Source organism: Neofelis nebulosa, chromosome 18 (assembly GCF_028018385.1).
Source record: "Neofelis nebulosa isolate mNeoNeb1 chromosome 18, mNeoNeb1.pri, whole genome shotgun sequence".
In the NCBI taxonomy this organism is placed as follows: domain Eukaryota; kingdom Metazoa; phylum Chordata; class Mammalia; order Carnivora; family Felidae; genus Neofelis; species Neofelis nebulosa.
Window position 1 is genome coordinate 15,327,447 of NC_080799.1, and position 21,911 is coordinate 15,349,357.

The window sequence follows — 21,911 nt, forward strand, 5'->3', positions numbered from 1 at the left end:
AGTCAAAATTAACAGATAATTGACTACTTAAAGTAAAATAATAACAACGTAGTATAGGCCTCTAAGATACATAGAAGTAAAATGTATGATAATGATTGCATGGAGGTTGACAAGGGGAAAACACAAGTGTGTTACTGCAGCTTCTTCCACTGGACATGAAGTGGCGTCTTAATCACTCAAAGATACACTGTGATATGATCAAGAGATATGTGTAACACCTCGAACCATCACTAAATACCAATACAGTGCTATAACTGACAAGCCAACGAGGAGGTAAAACAGAATCATAAAAACATCATCTAGGGGCACCTGGGTGGCTCAGTCAGTTAAGCATCTGACTTCGGGTCAGGTCATGATCTCCTGGTCCGTGGGTTCGAACCCCACATCGGGCTCTGTGCTGACAGCTCAGAGCCTGGAGCCTGCTTCGGATTCTGTGTCTCCCTCTCTCTCTGCCCCTTCCCCACTCATGCTCTGTCTCTGTCTCTGTCTCTCTCAAAAATAAATAAACATTAAAAAAAATTTAAAAAAACAACTTAATCTAAAGGAGGCAGAAACTGGAAAAAGGAAATCAAAGAACACAAGACAAGCAGAAGACAAATGGCTACATGAGAAATGTAAACCTATCATGAAATCAGTTTAAATTGTCTGAATACCCTTATTAAAAGGCAGACTATACATATATATTATATACATACAAATATATGTATGATCTGAATATTCTTGTCTGTCTCCTCTAATAGGCTGGTGGCTCCTTGAAGAAGATACTGCATCTTAAGTTTCTCTGCATGGCCAGGACTATCCCACAAAAGGGTCTCAATAAACACAGAAAGATGGAGTGAGGGAAGGAAGTCAGTCCACTCACTCCCAACTGACCACTCTTCTTCTACAGGAAATCAGTATTATTTGTTCTCAAGTAAGGCCTCCTTGATGAGTTAGGACCACAAAAACCCAAATACACTTCTACGTAAAACATTTCTAATTGACCCAGCCTAATATCGATAGAAGCTTCTTTTCTGCATTTAATAATTTTCCCTTAACAAACGATGATCTGTGAAGAGGCCGGTGATGGCATTTTCCGTCTCTGTGCCAGAGCCACGCTGATGCTACCATCCCAGGAAACGAAGCACGGGGGAAATGTGCTGGCCCGCAGCCAGCGCACAAGGGGACCCTTCTGCAGGAACGAGAGGGGGCTGCCGCGACCGCTCCGGCCGCCACGGTGACAGGGCCCCCGGGCCTTCTTCCTTCCCTCCTTATTTCACGCTCCCCGCTGGGGTATTAAATGAGAGCGCTCGGGAGGGCGGTCCAGTGACAGGGCCTCCTGACGGTCCTCACCTTGTTTAGTAAGGGCTTCTCGGAGAGCAGGGGTTATCATAGCCCTTCTTTCACTGGCTTCACCCTTCACGGCGTTCCTGACCAGAGTGCTTTTCTCCTCCTGGTGCTCCTTCTCTCTCTGTATTGAAATTAAAAGAACAAACTTCAGAGCTGGCAGTGAGCGAGGAGAACAACGGCACAACAGTCACGGACACATGGCATGGGTAAGAAGGCGCATCGCGAACCATGGCCCACACAAGCCAGTCTCCTCCAAAGTGACCGCATTCCCAGTCAGACAGTGAGCAGAAGGCCTGCCAGTCTCTTCTCTTTTCTTTTTGCTTTCCAAAAAAAGGAACTACACACTCAAACACATACACCCGCAAAATGTAAATCAACAATCCACTTATCTAGATGTCAATTATTTTTAGCAATCTGAGTACCGACAGCTGCCGAAATTCATCAAGTTATTTCTCTGAATTTCAATTTCCTCACCTGAAAAACAAGGAAAGTAATAGCTATAGAGCAGGAACGTTACAATTAAATGAAATAAATCACCAGGTACAATGCCTGATACATAACAGGAGTTCAATAAAATAGAATACTGCTGGTTATGTATCTGCAAAACCCCCAAAACAAGTCAAAATAGTGCTCTGAGCTGCTCAGACAGCCATTTGTTTGGAGACCAAATTACTCGTCCACCTGCCATCCCAACAATGACTCCTTCTAGATGATCCTGTGGGGAAAATGTGTCTTCAGTGACAGAAAGAAATCTGAAGGATAATATAAGGCTGATTGTGTTTCCTTTTGACTTTGGGCCCTAGAAAACTCAGCAGTACGCTGATGGCTGTGTAAAGTCTCAAATCATGTTTGTCTCGAATTCTCTGTAAGTGGCTTCATAGTACATGATGACCTTCACCCTTTACACTGATTTCTTCCTCTATTTAAAAAAAATTTTTTTAATGTGCATTTATTTTTGAGAGAGAGACAGACAGACAGAGAGCAAGCAGGGGAGGGGCAGCGAGAGAGGGAGACACAGAATCCGAAGCAGGCTCCAGGCTCTGAGCTGCCAGCACAGAGCCTGACGTGGGGCTTGAACCCACGAACCATGAGATCATGACCTGAGCTGAAGTCGGATGCTTAACCGACTGAGCCACCCAGGCGCCTCAGCCTTCTTCCTCTATTTTTAAATCTTACTCTATGTACATATATTTTAAAGTTATCTGAATGTCTTTTTGTAAGATGGTAGAATGCTAATCAATAATTTCAGGGCAACACACAAAGTCTGTGCTACACTACACTTGCCAGATCTTAGTAAGAGCTGCAGAAATTCAAAATAACTCACCTTGGCAGCGGCCCCACCACCAAGCCCTAGACTACCTTCAGTGCCTGTCCATTTGCAGTGCCCGCCCCTAGAGAATCAGTAGTGAGAACACCTCACAGATCCCCGGATGTCTGAAATCTGCATCCAACTAATACAGACGGGAGGATGGTCCTTGTTTGAAGCTGGACAACAGGTGACAGGGATTCACTAGATCATTCTACTTTTGTGAATGTTCAAAGTTCTCTAAACAAAAAATGTAAAACAGATTTAAAATTTTTTAAAAAGAAACAGGTAAACCAATGAAATTTGGAGTTAACGTCTCTACCTTCTCTGTTACGTCAGGGATTTACTCCGAAATTGGAAGTCAGTGAAAAACTACTTTAGAGACTCAGAGGTATCATGATGAGAAACATAAATCCAGTTAGTTCTATCTGTCCTAAAGTCAGCATTCCTAATTACTAAATATAATCAAAATGCAAAGCTAATGAACAATTTTGCTTCTGTTAATATAGTTTTCAACTATACATTTCCACACAGAACTGAAAAAATTTACAAACATCAACAAATTATTCTCATCTATCATAAAAGTGATCAGTTTATTCCTAGGCATTTTCTTTAAAAATTTTTAAAGTTTCAGTTGTTCTTTTAAAATATTTAAAAACAAAAGTATCCTTTGGCTTTTTTTTTTTAAGTCTATTTCAGACCTAAAAAGATGTCAACTTAAAAAGGAAGTCTGTGGTAGAGCAAGATGAACTGACCTTGAACTTGACAGCATTTAAATGTCTCTGAGGTAATTCCACAGCAAGTTACTAGAACTCCCTACTAATCATGCAAGAATTGCTCTCAAAAGCCTGTCACCACAAAACATCACCAAGCATGTATGCTTATCCCAAAGGCCACATAAATCCAAAACTGGACCCACCCGTGACACTGGCCTCTGACCAGTGTGCTCAGAGTTCCAGAGACACCCTCTTGTGGTTATAAACACACACACACACACACACACACACACAAACACAAAAAAACTAATTCTGACTCCTATGAAATGAACACTCTTAAAGAACGGTCATGGACCATCCTCCATGTCCCATCACTAGAGAAATTATCCATCATAAAATATGAGGGTAACTACTCCATTTCAACCATTTAAGATACAAAATTTATATAGGAAAGAGCTCAGAGGCCACAATGAGAGATCCTGAGCATTCAGGACAAACATTTACCATTCTGTCTCTATGGCAGTTTAGTCCCATCTTCCATATGCAGCAGTAACTTCATTTCCAAAAAGAAATACGATGGCTCATAACATTCCCGAAGGAAGTGCAAAGCGCCAAATTCTAATCTTGTAGGTGCAGACACTGTTCACTGTTCGCCCAGAATACAACATATATAGCTGCTCTATGGCTGTAATAGAAACTAATGAAGATCCCACAACTAGTCAACCTTGATTCCCCCCTCTCCTGTGTGCCCCATTTGACAACGAGTAACCAAGTTTTAAAGGTTTAATTCCCACAGACTGGCTCACTCCATCCACAATGCCATTGCTTCTGCACACCAGCCTTGGTTTCTCCTAAGGACAGGACAACTGCAAGAGCCAAACTAAATGGTCTCCCTGTCTCCATCTTGTAATTTCATCCCTCCCCAACTCCCAAACCCATCGCATCTGCCCTGAAAGAAAACGAACGTCCTCTCCAAGCTGCTGCTTCCCAACATGCAAAACGGAAAGCCAATTACAAGCTACATTCCTAGGCACTTTGGAAAATGACTATAAATAAGTGAAAAGTCCTTTATACATAAACAGGACTACATTAATCTTACATAATCACAGGAGCAAAAAGTGGTACCAATTTTCTTTAAAAAAAAAAAAAGATATCGTACAATGTTACCTAATTCATTTTCATACCATTGTCCCAGAAACCACAGTACCATCCCAATTATCACCTGGGAAACAGGACACAGCAGAAAAAGTCATCTGTTAAAGACTTTAAGGTAAAATTCCACCTAGCCGGGTAAGTGCCAAACAGGTGTTTTGCCACAAACAAGCGTTTCATTACCAAAGCATACAGACATTTCTGCTGGGAAAAAGTCCTTCTGATTGTTTCAATCTGTTTATTTCATTGATCCATCAGGTGATTCCCTTCCTTATCAAGTCATGCAGAAAGCAGAATCCCCAAGCTTTCTCGAGAAGTCATCTTCCTATACAGTCAGCCCTTCTAAGCCTAGAGCTTTGCTGGCAAACGGTTGGGCATTCAGTAAATGGTGGCCGAATAATGAATGCCTCCAAACTACCAGACAGATATTCCTAGCTCTAGAAAAGCAGATCTCCCTTCTTTCGGTAACTGATTTCGGATCTGGCAACTTTCAATGTTAAAAACTCTCCTTCGGGGGCTCCTGGATGGCTCAGTCGGTTAAGCGTCCGACTTCGGCTCAGGTCATGATCCTCGCGGTCAGTGAGTTCGAGCCCCACATCAGGCTCTGTGCTGCCAGCTCGGAGCCTGGAGCCTGCTTCAGATTCTGTGTCTCCCCCTCTCTCTCTGCTCCTCCCCCGCTCACGCTCTGTCTCTCAAAAATGAATAAACGCTAAAAACAAAAAAAATTTTTTTTTTAAAAACTCTCCTTCAGGTATTGAAGCTAAAACTGCTGCAATTTAACCCCGCATCTGCAGGTTCCATTTCTTTAAGAAAGAAACCCCCTATATGCCACTTACTTGTCATAGCTCAGTTTTTAAATGACAAATTTTCAACAGGACTCGAAGTTTTTCTGTTTACTAGGTTTTAAGAAAGCTTTCTCAACTCTCTGAAAAGCAGTTTGACCAGATGTGTCAAGAGCTTTCAAATGGTTTTCCTCTGACCCAGTGATTCTATTTTGGATAACCTGACTTAAAGAAATAATTCCAGAACTCATCCTAAGTGCTCCTGGCTGCACAGACCACGGGTGAAACAGGCTGGTTTAAAGGCAGTGGGTGTCTTGGGGTTGAAGGAATGTGTCGCCTTGTGTTTCTGGGTGAATCAAATACCCAAAGCCTTAAAAATAATAAAGAAAGAAGAACAACTTCATATTATTCTACTGCAGTACTATGCGACTTTATAATAAGAACTGGACACACTGAGATGCTTTCGTAAACTGAAATGCTTCTCTGGTGAGTAATTACCAAGCATTCACCATTTATTTCCAAAACTAATGATACAGATATCATTGTTTGTCTGCTTAACCGGAACATGCTGTGGGGAGTATTTAACAACATTTATTTACTGCAGAAAAAAAAAGGAACATTCTGCTCTACATTTACAAATCACAATCACGAGAAAAACAAAAAACAACCTAAGACTGTCAGGCTCTTGCTGACTCCTTGTGCTCTACCCACTCTTCAGATTCTCTTCTAAAAACCGTTTCTCCCCTGGGGGCTGAAACAAAGAGATGGGAGTCTAGGCTTGGTCCCACCACCTACGAGCCTGTCAGCCATCTAACTTCGGACAAATTGCTTTATTTCTCTAAACCTACTTCCTACCCTGTAAATTGGTAAAGTGGACGTAATAATAGTATGGATATCAAGGTCAATGTGAGGATTGAATGAGACAATCCAATGTGTACTTTGACTTCTCCTAATACTCTGAATCTGTACTGAACTACCCTCTTGTCCTATACCCCAACCCATCCACTATATTCAATCAAATCACATTGCTTCCCAATGCCTTCAGGTTGAAGTTCACACCCCCCTGACAGAATGAAAAGGCCTCCAGTACGCTGCCCCTGCCTTCCTTCTCTAGTTCATTCTCCGCACATCCCCGCCCCTACCTGAAACCACAGACACATCAAACTGTTCCCCAAACTCGCCATTCGCCCTAGCACCCCAGCCCTCTGCATCCGTATCTGTCCTCCTAACCTTCCCACGTTTCACACGTTAGCTCCCTTGTTCTTCGACATCGCTCCCACCCCTCGAGTTCTCTTCAGCCCTAGACTCATCATCTTGGATCTTGCTACAGAGTGAGGGAGGTAGAATACCATGGTGGTACACCAGTCGGACCAAACCTATCCTATTTGAAGATATCTGCTTATACAGTAATAGCTCATAGTTACCAAGTACACACTACGTGGCAGGCAACGAAATAAAGCGTGCCAGTGAATGAACTTAGTTAATCTTCATAACAACTTCATAAGAGGTTACTTTTATGATCTCCCACTTTAGAGACGAGAAAACAAAAGCAGAGAGTAAAATAATTTGCCCAAGACGCACAGGCTGAGACGGCAGGACTCCACAAAACTCAAAAAGGTTATATAATAGGAATACGCTGGCCCAACCCTAGAGCCAATTGCTAACCAGTAGTAGTGCCTCCTCTAGAGTAGCAATTCGGGCAATTTAGTGCAATGCCTGGCAACGACTGGGCAGAAAGCAACTCAGGAATATGTATGAATGGACCCTAAAAGGCCAAATAAATGCATGGGAAAAAACAAAAAAAACAAAAAAACAAAAAACCAACAACCAGGCAGTAGTTTAGTGTATTCTGTCCAATACAGAATGAAAACACAAGCCATACTTGGAAACTCTGCCATAAGCTAACAATAAAGAAGAACAAAAACTGGTGGCTTTATTTTCATGTCACACTGAAGGTGGAAAAGTATTTCTTTTTGCCCCAAATCTAATGACTTTATGAGAAACTGTTTATGAGAAATCTAAAATGTCATAAACCAACTGCTGCAAGTTCATAAAGTCCAAAATCATTTCATTTAAAAAATAATTTACACAGATGTTCAAAATTCTCATTTGTTCTTTCTCTCCAGTGCCCTCTAATGGACAGAGATGAAAAGCAAAGTGAAAATGAACCCACAAATTATTCTAAACTCTTACCATACACTTGAAATTTGCTGAAATTAAATCTGAAGTGTTCTCAATACACACACACACACACACACGCACACACACGCGAGGTAACTGTGAGGTGATGGATTTCTTAACTTGATTGTGGTAATCTTTTCACAATGGACACACATATCATCACATTACACGCCTTAAAAAAATCAGTGTACAACCCTAACATATTTGTCAATCATGCCTCAATAAAGTTAGAGAAACAATTATTGCAAACTCTTCATTCACTGCAAACAAAGCTTTAAATATCTTCTCTTAACCTTCTGTAAAAACCCAGAAATCTGTCTAAATCAGGTATCTCGTACACTGAAATCTATCCTGTTTTAAGACCGTTTCGCCACTAAAAAATTACTCAGATTCTTAATTTAAGAGTCATAAAATTATACGTTTGCTTTGATCCAGTATATCAATTTGGGGACAATATAACCTAAGAAATATTGACACATTTTTCAAAGTAAAAAGGTCTCGGGGTCCTTGCGTGGCTTAGTCAGCTGAGTGTCCAACTCTGGCTCAGGTTGTGATCTCGCAGTTCTTGAGTTCAAGCCCCACATCAGACTCTCTGCTGTCAGCGCAGAGCCCGCTTCGGATCCTCTGTCCCCCTCTCTTTCTGCACCTCCCCCACTCACGTTCTCTCTCAAAATAAACAAACATTAAAAAAAAAAAAAAAAAAAAAAAAACAGTAAAAAGGTCTCAGACCTGTGCTAATTTTACCAGCAGAAAAACCTGACACAGACTAAATGGCCAGCTCTAGGAAAATGTAGAAACCAGTTTAAAATATCCAAGCAAACTAACTTCTCACTTTGACATCTGTTGGGCTTTTAGAGGTGATGACACACTGTCACGTGCATGTTCGCATCTGACTCACACCTGTGAGGAAGGCAGAGGGCACGGCCCCTGTTCCCCAGACAAGGGGATTGATTAAGACTAGGGAGGGTTAAGCTATGCCCACAGGTCACTGAGCTACACACTGGCTGGGCCAAGCCCTGAACCCACACTCCACGCACTTGTCATTCTTAACAGCTGCTCTGCCAGGGGCTTCTGAAATACAGAAGCTACTAAAAATGACAGACACAATCCACACGTGGAAGTATTCAGAAACAAGGAACAAAAGCTGCAACAACAGGAAAGATGGACAGCAATTTTAAATTGAGAAATAATTTTGGATATATTGGCTTAGAGTTTTACACCCAACCAAGAATTTTTTGGTTATGAGCTTTATAAAAGTAGCCAAACCAAATGCATACAGGACAGCGTGCAGGGAAAAATTTGGCCTTGCCGGAAGGGAAATCCGGAAATCCTTGCCGGAAAGGAACTGGCCATTGTCCCCAGTTCCTGGAAAGTAACAGGGAATCCCTTGGAATTTCCCGAGTGACAGCAGCGTCCGTTATTCATGGTAGGTCCCTCAGACCGCAGCTGACTGCAAGTGGGGGGAAGGTGCTGGAGACTGAGTTCAACCACATGGGCAGTCAAGTCCCAATAAAAACTGGACACCGAAGCTCAGGTAAGCCCCCCGGGTTGGCAACACTTGATGTGTTATTACTGCACGTTGATGCTGAGGACAACACATCCTGAGGAGGACAAAGGAACGCCTCTTGAATCTATTCTATGCGTCTCCTCCTTTGGCTGATTTTCTGTACCCCTTCCCAACAAAGAACCACAGCCATGAGGGTAACAGCTTTGGGGGAGTTCTGCGAGTCTTTCTAGCAAATTATCAAACCTGAGGGTGGTTTTTAGGAGCCCCCTCCCCCAAAATTTGCAATTGGTGTCAGAAGTGAAAGCAATCTTGGGGACTATGCCCTCAGACCTTGTAGTTTATCTAATACCAGGGAGGAAGAAAGAGATTGTTCAAAGGATAACATGTTCAACCTCGCTCAAAATGAAAGAAATACAAATTAAAATCAGGTCATTATTTCTCACCTTTCTGGCTGGCAAGATTTAAAAGACTAATAACACCTGAGGGTTGGCAAAGGTACAGAGAAATAGGCTATCTCATCTCTCTCCTATGAGAAGAAATAAAAATGTTTTCAATTCTGTATAGGGCAATTTGGAAACATCTATTAATACTATAAAATCCCGGGGTGCCTGGGTGGCTCAGCTGGTTAAGCGTCCAACTCTTGATCTCAGCTCAGGTCTTGATCTCAGGGTCATAACTTCAAGTCCCATGTTGGGCTCTGGACTGAGCATAGAGCTTACTTTAAAAAAATAAAAATAAAAAAATAGGCACCTGGCTGGCTCAGTTGGTGGAACATGCGACTCTTGATCTCGGGGCTGTAAGTTCAAGCCCCACACTGGGTGTAGAGATTACTTAAAAATATGTGTGTGTGTGTGTGTGTGTGTGTGTGTGTGTGTGTGTGTGTATAGATGTAGATATAAAATCCCCTTTGATCCAGAAATTTCAACTTTATGAACTTATTCTTGAGATAAATTTATGCCAGCCGCAAAAAATGTAAGAGCAAGAATGTTCAAACACCTAAATGTTAATCATCAAGAGCCAAATACATCATGGGACATAGTCCTAGACCACTATGTAAACATTAAAATGAACCAGGTGAATCTGTATGACAGCACTGGAAAGCTGTCATGTTAGATGAAAACAAGCAGTCTGTAGACTTGGGAGAACAAAATGATCCCATCTGTGTAGCCAGAAAAACAAAGTTAGACCAAAATGCAGGTGTGTTTGTAAGAGCAGTAAAACACCCGGACAAATACTGCCAAACTAGAAAGTCTGGTTTCCTGTGAAAAGTAGATTTAGGAGAACAAGGACAGGGAACTGCATTCTTTGAATCTTTTAAATATATACAAAGAGGGTATGAAATTAAGTGAAACTTCAAAGGGAGGTTCAGATCAAGTTATGTATTTTCAAAGGGAATAGCTAAGAACCAGAAACTCTAAAAACACCTCCCTCGCATCGAGGATGTGAAAAGGATAGAGGACATAGAGGTAAGGACAGAGGATTTTTGAAAATTTCTTTGGAGAATGTTGGTAAGGTATTTTGAGATCCCACCTCAAATGGAGAGAGGCTGGAGAGCAGGTGCCTTGTCATATCTCAAGCCCCCGAGGCTCCACCGGGGCCCCTCAAAAGAAGCTGCTTGTATCCCCCGCACTCAGAGGGCATCATTGACTGGTGTAGGACTCCTGCCCAGTGAATCCAGACACCAAAGGACTGACTAGTTTCCCCAGCAAGTGAGCACTGCTGCTGGGTAGGAATCAGCCTGTCCCCCCAGAATAAAGAACTCAGGAGTGTTCCCGTGGGAAGGGACAAGAGTGCAGGTGGCGGTGACCTTAGATGCTGACCAACTGGGCAACCAGAGAGGAAAACAGAAGACAGACCTCAAAGAGAGGAAGCCAGAGGCACAGGGCTCAGAGGAAGGAGTGAGCCACGACCAGCAGCACACTTCTTGGGGTACACTTGCTCAGTGCAAGGAACCAGGCAGGAGACACCATGGACAGTGTCTCCACAGACACAATGAGAGTGCCGGCTGGAGGAAGAGTCATCTTTAAACTGGACGAGGGGAGAGAGCACAGTCACCTTACACCACATAAGAACTTCCTACTTCTCTCTCTCCTGCTCCCCATCCGTTCCCCAGACCCTAAGCAGATCCAAAACAGCAGCTAGCAAATAGGCCAGAAAGCAGACAAGAGGGGAGGAGTTTCACCTTTGAATTAAATTGACTTAGTTTCTTTAGTATTACTTACTACCTATTACCTAGGCTTGGGCATTCTACTGTCAATTTATTAAGACTTTGTGTCTTAGGGGCACCTGGGTGGCTCAGTGGGTTAAGCAGCCAACTCTTGGTTTCAGCTCAGGTCATGATCTCACAGTTCATGAGTTCAAGTCCCACATTGGGCTCTATGCTAACAGTGGGGAGCCCGCTTGGAATTCTCTCTCTTTCTCTCTCTCTCTCCCTCTGCCTCTCTCTCTCTCTCTCTTTCAGAATAAATAAATAACCTTAAAAAAAATAAAAAGAAGAAAAAAACTTTGTGTCTTAAAGTACCTGTAACACTTTATTACCAAAAATGACCAGAAAAGTCATGAAATCTGCCAGTTCTCCCTCCTGTGCAGGTTGAAAGGGACAGTAAAACTCAAAACAAAGCAGCTTCTATAATAACTTCCCAAAATTAATCCCTGTTTGTAACACTACTTTTAAAAGATTTTTCTGGGGGTACCTGGGTGGCTCAGTCACTTAAGCGTCCGACTTCGGCTCAGGTCATGATCTAATGGCTTGTTGAGTTCAAGCCCCACATCGGGCTCTGTGCTAACAGCTCAGAGCCTGCAGCCTGCTTCGGATTCTGTCTCTCCCTCTCTCTGCCCCTCCCCTCCGCCCATGCGCACACTCTCTCTCTCAAATATAATACAACATTTTTTAAATTAGCCGATTTTTAAAAAAAGGTTTTTCTGAAAAAAACAAAACGATTTTTCTCTGAGATTTTTAAATGAGGTTGTAAAAACTACCTAAAAATATCACAAAGATTTTTATAATAGAGATTCGGGTGTATATGAAACAAAGTTAAAATAAACATTCCAAATGCTAATAGTAATTTTTCTGGGGAGACAGAATTATTGATAGATTTTGGCCCTTTGTTTTCTAAATTTTTATTTTCTAGGTATGTTAATTTGTAATGAAAAAATTTTTAACTAGGCAAAATTAAATAAACATTAAATTTTTTTCTTTATATTACTATTTGTTATAGCATGGGACCACCCTGAGTAAAATTAGAGGGTCATCATGTTTTATGCAAGAAATAAGTTCTTAAGACCTTATATAATTCAAAACTGACCCTATCAAAAAATGGGAGATATTCTCATATGGCTATATCATAAATAGTTTATAATTCAGTTGATACTAGATTTTTTTGTTTTATTTTGGGAGCATGGAGAGAAAGTAGTTCCTTCCATACTTCCTATTTCGAATCCTCAGAAAAGCGAAAAAAGTACAATGAAGACCCATAGTCCCTTCACCTAGATTCACCACTTTTGTTGATCATTACCTGTCTACCCTTCCATGCACACATACACATCTATAAAATACACGTGAATGTATGTGCAGAAAGAAAATGTTGCTGAACTACTTGTATGTGGTAGACACCATAACACTTCACTCTTAAACACTACAGAATTCATCTCCTAAAAAATGACAGAACTGCACAACTACAAACCGTTATTACAACAAGGGAAATTAACGAAAATCCAATATTATCTAATAAAAAATCCATTTCAAGTATCCTCAAATGTCCAGACAATGACCTTTGCTCTTTGATTCAAGATCAAAGGTTACACAATGCATTTAGTTATGTTTCATTAGCGTTTTTAAACCTTGGACCCGTCCTCACCCCAGGTTTTGTTACTGTTAATGTCTATGACATTGACTCTTTTTAAAGAGTCTGGACTGTCCCACTTTTTGGATTTGTCTGATTGTTTCCCCATAATTAGACTCAGGCTAAAAATTTTTGACACAAAATTACATAGATGATGTTGCATACATCTTACTACCCATCACGTCAGGAGGGACACGAGGTCATTTTAATACAAATGATGAAGCTAAATTTGACTTTTTTGGTACAGGCGAAAATCACCTGAACACTCCATTTGTAAAGGTATATTTTATCCTTTGTAATTAGCAAATCATCTGTAGGTATTTTTCCCCCAGTGATGTATTTATTTTTGGCATGTCTAAGTGGGTTAGTTTCTGGGATGATATTTTGAGAATACGTGCATATATGGCCCCCAAAGGCATTTCATGCAATCCTTGCTTAAATTAATTATCACCCTGGGGATAGAAAACAAATGATTAATTCTATCATACCCTCTGTATTTTTTATCTAGAAACCTTCTATAAAGACTTTCTCTTGTACCTCCCTTTTGTTGAGCAGCAAAAGGATTGATTTTTTTTATTTGATGTAATACAATCCATTGCATATAATACAATACATATTATCATTATGTTCATTTTTGATGCTCAAATTGTCCCAAATTTGGCCTGTGGGAAACTCTTCAAGCTGGTTCCTATGTCCCTTTGATGTGTCTCCATCAGTCTTTGATGATACACTTGCCCAACAAGACATCCCAGGCCCATCTGTTACGCTCCCTTCCTCAGCCCTAGAATCAGTCATTTCTCCAAGCCCTGATTCCTTTCAATGAAGTAGGATATTGAGAAAACAAGAACTGAGTGCTCACCATATTTGTTTCTAGGTCTGTGGCCTAACAAAGAGTACATCTGTTCTTTGTCCCCAGTTCCTGGCACAGAGCTTCAAAAAACCTTGGCATTTTCTAAGTGCCAGAAGGGTCATTGTTATGCAAATGAGGTGGCTGAGGGGGTAGGCCTAGATAGCTTTAGCATGGGGCTGGTCAACCAGAAAGACCAACTCTGGGCCAGCTGGATCTCCAGGAAAAGAAACAGGGAAGGAGGTCAGCTGGAGAATCAGATGGCCAATAATCTAATCAATCATGCCTACACAATGAAACCCCAATAAACATTCTGGATGCTAACTAACCAGCTTCCTAGTTAGCAGACACGTGGATATGATGGGAAGGGAGGATGTGCCTGGGTTTCACGTGGAGAGGGTGCAGAAACTCTTGAGTCTCTTCCCCACCTCCCTACTCTCAGAACTCCTCCTGTTGTCTTTTCCACTTGGTTGTTTCTAACTCGTATCCATTAAAACTGTAAGTATAGTGCTTTCGGTGAGTTCTGGGTCATTCTAGCAAATTACTGAAACTGAGGGCAATCACAGGACCCCAAAATTATAACCAGTTGATGGGAAGGGCAGGTGGCCCCTACTTAGAGCCGCCATCTGAAATGGAGGCAGTCCTGTGCAAGACTATGCCCTAAATCTGCAGAGTCTGATGCTAACTCCAGGTAGCTACTGTCAGAATTGAACAGAACCGGGTGTTTAGTGGTCAGAACGTGAAAGGTTCTTTCTGTAACCACAGCTCCAAAATACTGTTTATACACACACAGCACTCAAATTATAAATTTGCAAATCTGCCATGACAATAAACTATTCTTTTAGAAAAAATCTTATGTTCAGATCAACCTCCAAATGAAATCCAACACCACATGAAAATCTCATTAATACACATGGATCCACCTTATTATTTCTCACAGATGCACAACAAGGTCTGTAGTATGTGGATATATCATGCTTTTTTCAACCAGTCTCTGGCAGCTATTTGCTGTATATACTTGTGGCATAACCTTGGGCATCTGCTGTTTTGTATTTGTGAAGATACAAGGCAAATTCACACAACCAGGCCTGCTGGATGATGGGCAAATGCATGTGAATCAAAAGCCCCTCCATACAGGTTACACCGTTCCGGACTCCCCTCAGCAAGGTGTGAGCACCTGTGTTCCCAGAGCCTCACCAGCTATGGATGCTGTACAGTTTTTGAACTTTTGTGATTTTGGTAGGTGAGAAATGTCATGTCAGAGTAGTTTTAATGTGCCTGTCTTTAATTCTGAGTGAATGTGAGCATTTTTTCATATGCTTAAAGTCTATTTGTAGAGCTTTTTCTGAGACTCACCTATTCAGGTGTTTGGCCAATTTTTTCTATTAAGTTTTAGGTCTTTTTTCTTTTGATTTTTAAGAGCGCTCTGTATAATAAAAAAATTAACCCCTTCTTTATTATAGAAGAGGCAAATATTTCCTTTTTAATTTTTTTGAAGTTTATTTATGTGTTGCGAGAGAAAAATAGAGCACACAGCGAGCAGCAGAGGGGCAGGCAGAGAGAGAGAGAGAGAGAGAGAGAGAGAGAGAGAGAGAGAGGGAATTCCAAGCAGGCTCCATGCTCAGCACGGAGCCCAATGCAGAGCTGACCCCAGGACTGCAAGGTCATGACCTGAGCCAATATCAAAGAGTCAGACGCTTAACCGATTGAGCCACCCAGTCGCCCCATACTTTCCCTTTCTATTATCTGTCTTTTGATATGCTTATAACCATGCAAATCTTTTTAAAACTCATTGGTAAATTCAGTCGTTTCTTGCTTCTAGATTTTGAATCATACAGAAAACTCTTCTCTAAGTTATCAAATAATGCACCTGGTTCTATTACTTATAAATTTTTTTCAACAAGTTCTCTAACCCAATTGGAGTCTATGGTGACCTATGAGATGCACAGAGCCAAGTTTAAATGTTCACAGGTAGCTATCTGCTCGTCGTGCCATACCCCTGCCAGGGAAAAGAGATGCCACTTTTATTATATATGAAATCCCCATATATTCCTGGATCTACTCCTGCTATTTTACTCTGCTGCATCAATCTGTCTCAACAGGAGCCAAAACACAGCTTTAATTACAGATGCCTTGTAGTAAGTGTTAATATCTGGTAGGGCCAGTCTTTCTCATTACCATACCAAGGATTTCCTAACTATTCCTGCATGTTTATTTTTCCACATGAATCAACCAGGCTAGCTCTAGGGGAAAAAAGTTATTGAAACTTTTAATGGGATTTCATCAAATTTATGTATTAATTTAAAGAGAAGTGACATCTTTAGAACAGTGAGGGAGTCACCACATCTAAAAACAAGAGATATCTCTGCTCGGGAATTTTTTCAGTTTCCATCACACAGATTTAGGATATTTCTTTCTAAATTATTTTTATGTACTTCTTTATCTTTTATATAGCTGTTATAAATGGGGTCTTCTCTTCCACTATGGCTTCTAACTGGTTATTGTTTAGAAAGATAAAGGCTATTGGCTTTTTACCTTATTATATCCTGCTACCTTACTGATTTCTTTCATTTGAGTTTGTGTCAATTTTATCATTGATTTTCTTGGATTTTTCCGTAGTTTTACTTCTTTTGTTTCTAAAACTTAGGCACTGGGCACATTCCCAGTGTAGGATATTCTCATTTCCCAAAACTCACACATGAATGGAGTCTATACACTCTTATGCTATTGTGTATACTACTCCCATTTCACATCATTGGAATCTGTGTAGACTCCTACTACACCGCACATTCTCACATTCATCTTGTCTGCGGCAATGACAACCCAGACTAATGTTTCCTAGATTCCTAGGGCCTCCACCTACACTGATCTCAACACCTCCAGGCCAAGGTGCTGTCCGTAAGCTCAGCAGCCCTCACTCTACGTGAGGCGGAAGCAAGTGAAGGAAGTTCCACTTGGGGGGTGCCTGGGTGGCTCAGTCGGTTAAGTGTCCGACTTCGGCCCCGTTCGTGATCTCGCGGTTCGTGAGTTCGAGCCCCACGTCAGGCTCTGTGCTGACAGCTCAGAGACTGGAGCCTGCTTCGGATTCTGTGTCTCTCTGCCTCTCTCTCTCTCAAAAATAAATAAATATTAAAAAGAGAGAGAGAGAGAGAGAGAGAGAGAGAGTTCTACTTGGAATCTCAGCACGAGTCCATCTTCATGCTGTTCACCCTGTCTCCTCAGTCACAACATTGAAGTCCCTCTAACCACCCACCCTTCCCTCAATTTCTGCCCTAAAATCTGCCTATCCTACTACCAGCTCATTTTCACAGGGCTTAGAGGGAAGATTTTCACAAAGTTCATGTAAAAATGGCAAAGAAGTAGAAAACTCTCAAGACAGGAGGCAAATGTTAGATGTTAGCTAACGGCGGGATCCAGGTGCACTCTTCCCCAAAGTTACGGTACCTTTTCTTTCTTCACACAATTCATAATTTTGCCGAGGTCCTCAACATCAACGACAGAATTTAGATTCTGGTGGTCCTCAGTACCAGACTCTTCCTCACTGGTGCTCTCAAAGGGCTCTTCCTCCTGGAACATCAATGTTTCAGAAATACATTGTTCAAAGTAGCGAGCCTCGGGGCGCCTGGGTGGCGCAGTCGGTTAAGCGTCCGACTTCAGCCAGGTCACGATCTCGCGGTCCGTGAGTTCGAGCCCCGCGTCAGGCTCTGGGCTGATGGCTCGGAGCCTGGAGCCTGTTTCTGATTCTGTGTCTCCCTCTCTCTCTGCCCCTCCCCCGTTCATGCTCTGTCTCTCTCTGTCCCAAAAATAAATTAAAAATGTTGAAAAAAAAAAAAAATTAAAAAACAAAGTAGCGAGCCTCCCAGATTGTGAGTTCATGGGACAGATCTGAGATATTTTAGGCTACAGGTTCGGCAAGTATGGCCTGCAAGCCAAATGCAGCCAGCCTCAGGCCAAATCTAAAGGCAGCCATCACTTACACATTATCTATAGCTATGTTCTTAATACAGTGACCGGACTGACAGTTGCAACAGAAACCATGTGGCCCACAAACATGGAAATATTTATGAGCTGGCCCTTCATAGAAAAGTTTCCTGACCTCTCTTTTAGACAGAACTAACCAGGCTTAGTGAAGAACTAAAGGCAGGAATGAGGAAAAGGAAGGAATTAAGCATGACTCTTAAGTTTCTTTTTTAAGTAATTGAGACGGTGGTGCTGTTTACTGAGATGAGAAAGATTTGGGGAGAAATAGACCAGAAGAGTGGAAATGAAAAGCTCCATTTTGAATTTGTAAAGTATGAGATGCCTCAGACCTCCAAGCAGAGATTTTAAAGAGGGTGCACATAAGAGAACAAAATTCAAGGCAGACCTCAGGGACAAAAATATAAACTTAGGAATAACTAGCATTCAGACAGTACTTAACTGCCATGAAACTGGGTAAGATCATCCAGGAAGAAAGTATCAACAAAGGAAAGAACTTCACACCAAGCCCTGAATCGTTCCAACACGCAGAGGTTAGGTAAGGGAAGAAGATCCCAGGGGAAAAAGGAAGAAAACCACGAGAATGGTATCGTGAAAGTCAAGAGAAGAGTGATTCGAAGAAGGAATCACGGTATCAAACCCTACGAAGCGGCCAAGCAAAATGAAGGCAGAGAAATACCCACGGGGCTTGACAACATGATGTCCTCGGACCTAGAAAGGAGCAGCCACCGTGGGGCAGAGCGCCAAAGCGGAGTGGGCGAGCGTGAACTGGGACTTCTGCTCCCAGCTGCAGGGTGTGAAAGACACTGAACACCCTTCCTGTGGAAAATAACCAACACTGAGTAACAGAACATTTTTGTAGCACAATTTCAAGCGTATCAGTGAGTCGACAAACATACGAGGAATTAAAAGTGGACAAGCATCAGCTGAAAAGGGAATCCTAGGAGGTAAGCGAGTGATGGAGTGGAGGGTATCTGCTGAACTCCGGAGAACCTATTCTGACAGCTGGACAGGACCAGGGAAGAGGAAAGTCGAGGAAACAATACTAGGAGGAGAGTCTAACACAGAAGACCAAAGTCAAAGCTGGGACCCCACAAGGCTCCATCTCTCATGTACATGTAAACTAGAAATAAACATTCCATGCAAGAGGAGAAAGCAGAAAACATAGGCAGAGGAGGGGCAGGCGGAGGGGGGAGGCAAGAGCTAAGAATAGATACAGGGACTTTATTCAAAAATTCTAAAGTTTCTGGGAGGGGTAAAGAAGGAGAATTTTATAATAAAAACGCAGAACCAAATTAAACCAAAATTCCCAAAAGCAATACTCTAACTAGAAGACAACAGATCACTGTGTTCAATTTGGGGGCAGGGCGGGGGGGAATGACTCCCAGCTAGAACTCTATACTCAGTGAAGCATCAATCAACTATGAAGGCAAAATAAAGACATGTAGATATAAACATTCTGAAAATCTACTTCTGAAACAACCTTTCTCAGAGAACTATTAGAGAACGTGCTCCAAAAACAAGAGTTAACTAAGAAATTAGAAGATAAAGGAGATACCAGAATCAGGAAATCCAACCCAGGAAACCAGTGACAGGAAGGCTGTGCATCACAGCAGACAGAAGACACAGGACTCCACCCACACCAAGGTTGGGACTGCAGCCACGCCAAAGTGGAGGAATAAGGACTCGTGTGAGAGGCCTCCAAGAAATCAACAAAAACTACAGAACACTAAGAAATAATTTTCAGTTCCAATAGAACTTTAGAATGAATCAGTGATAATTACAGAGAAATCAAAAATGATGTAGCCATTACCTAAGGGAAATTAATGTGTAAGAGTGAAAATGTGGGGCACCTGGGTGGGTCAGTAGTAGGTTAAGCCTCTGACGACGGCTCAGGTCATGATCTCATGGCTCATGAGTTCGAGCCCCACGTCAGACTCTGTGCTGACAGCTCAGAGCTTGGAGCCTGCTTTGGATTCTGTGTCTCCCTCTCTCTCTGCCCCTCCCCTGCTCACACTCTGACTCCCTCTGACTCTCTGACTCTCTCTCTCTCTCTCAGAAAAAAACGTTAAAAAGTTTTTTTTTTTAAAGAATGAAAATATAATAACATAATATACAGCAGAAATGTGAGCACATATACAGTCACAATAATGAAGCAACAGTCTAGCCAGAAAATGTGCTACAACTGCACAAGAAAATGAGAGGAAAAGTGACACTGCGTGTGTGTGTGTATGTGTGTGTCCATGAGAGGGAGAGAGATTGTGAAATGTTTTAAAAATCAAGAAATAGCAAGAAGAGCCTATTATTTAGGAATGTAGAGGTAAAATGTCTGATGAAACAGCAAGAATTAAAAGTGACAACCCTGGGAAAATAAGAATTAGACAGAATAAGGAAAGAAAGGATAGTTTTTAATTAAAAGCCTAGAAGTACTATTTGAAGTCTTAAATGTACAAGTGTTACTTTTGATTAAAAAAATTTTTTTACTTAAATCTGTTTACATGTTAAAAACCGAGAGTGACATCAGCAAAATAGCAGAACAGACAACTCCAAGGGCCTGTTCTCCCACAGAAACACCTAAAAACTAAGCAAAAACCAATAGACTCAACTCTAATTCCCAGAGTTCTGACAAAGGCTTACAAGACCCAAGTAAACACTGAATCAGGAAAAAGGAAACCCAAAAATGACATTCAAGGAAATCTGTCACAACACTAGCTGAATACAAAGTAAAGAAACCATGTACAATAGGCAGTCTTTAAAAAGTCAATAAACAAACAATTATAACCTATAGCAAACTACAAAAATAAACCCTGAGGGGGGAAAGAATCTGGTTTCCAGGGTTAATACCTTATAATATTCAAAACTCGCAATTTTCAACACAATACTATGAAGCATGCAAAGAAATAAAAAAGTCTGGCCTACCTGCAGAAGAAATCAACCAAAACCATCCCTGACACTGGACTTCACTAAATAAACAATTTTAAGCCGATGGTCTTAAATATGCTCCAAGAGCTGAAGGAAACTAGGAGAACGATGTCGAAATACAGAACGACACAAAGACAGAAATCATAAAAAGGAAACAAAGAAATTCTTGATCTGAAAAACATAAGAACCAAACTAAAATCTCCTTACAGGGTTTCAGTAGCAGACTTGAGCCAACAGAAGAACCAGCAAACATGGACACAGATCAGTTAGAAACTGGCCAGTCTGAAAAATGAACAAGCGTACCAACACATACAAAAGTGGTTGCACAGGACTCTGCCCTAAATACCACCGGATTGTATCCTTTACAATGGTTAATGATATGTTATGTGAATTTTACCTCAATTTGTTTAAACAGTGTAAAAAAATATTAAAAGACCAACTGGTGGGAAGGGAAGCAAACATAAGCAAAAAGAATGGCTATAAAAGAGAACAGGGGTGCCTGGGTGGCTCAGTTGGTTGAGCGTCTGACTTCGGCTCAGGTCATGATCTCGCAGTTGACGAGTTCGAGCCCCACGTTGGGCTCTGTGCTGACAGCTCAGAGCCTGGAACCTGCTTCAGATTCTGTGCCTCCCTCTCTCTCTCTGCCCCTCCCCTGCTCATGCTCTGTCTCCCTCTGTCTCAAAAATAAATAACATTAAAAAAAAAAAAACTAAAAAAAAAAAAAAAAAGAGAACAGAAAAACAAAACAGCAGCTGAAACACACAAAACAGAAACATTTGTTTTGTATTTGCTTTTCCTGTTTGTTTGAACACAGGTGATTCCAGGGCATGTTCATAAACTTACGGGAACAATCTGGCGGAATGGAAGAGACTAACAATGCAGGAGAGAGACGCAATAAACAAAGGGACAAAGTCCTGGATTCCAGCGCATGCACAGAATGGCTCTCACAGGACTCAGACCCTCGGTCTCCTGCCACATAAGAGATGGGGAAGATGTGTGGATGGGGTTGGGGGCTACAAGAGATCTCTGATGGCCTCCTACAAGAGCTGGAGGAAGGGGCAGAGAGAAGTCTTTTTTTAGGTTTATTTATTTATTTTTGAGAGAGAGAGAGAGCGCACGCACTCTCAAGCACACCAGTAGGGAAGGGGCAGAGAGAGACAGGGAGAGAGAACTGGGGTTTTTTTAAGTTTCTTTATTCACTTTGAGAGAGAGAGAGAATGAATGAACAGGAGAGGAGCAGAGAGAGGAACAGAAAATCCCAAGCAGGCTCCATACTGCCAGCCTGGAGCCCACTGTGGGGCTTGAACTCACGAATTGTGAGATGATGACATGAGCCGTAATCAAGAGTC

General features: G+C 41.7%; 1 protein-coding gene across 2 annotated transcripts in view; it reads right to left on the reverse strand.

Moving 5' to 3' along the window:
* LOC131501172 (S-adenosyl-L-methionine-dependent tRNA 4-demethylwyosine synthase TYW1) overlaps positions 1-21,911 on the reverse strand; it is a 216,146-nt gene that overhangs the window by 180,527 nt on the left and 13,708 nt on the right. For both annotated transcript variants that reach the window (XM_058710917.1, XM_058710916.1), the window contains exons 7-8: positions 17,107-17,229; positions 1,333-1,450 (exon numbers count right to left, since the gene is read on the reverse strand). In XM_058710917.1, coding sequence (XP_058566900.1) covers positions 1,333-1,450; positions 17,107-17,229 — 241 coding nt within the window. The remainder of the gene's footprint in view (positions 1-1,332; positions 1,451-17,106; positions 17,230-21,911) is intronic.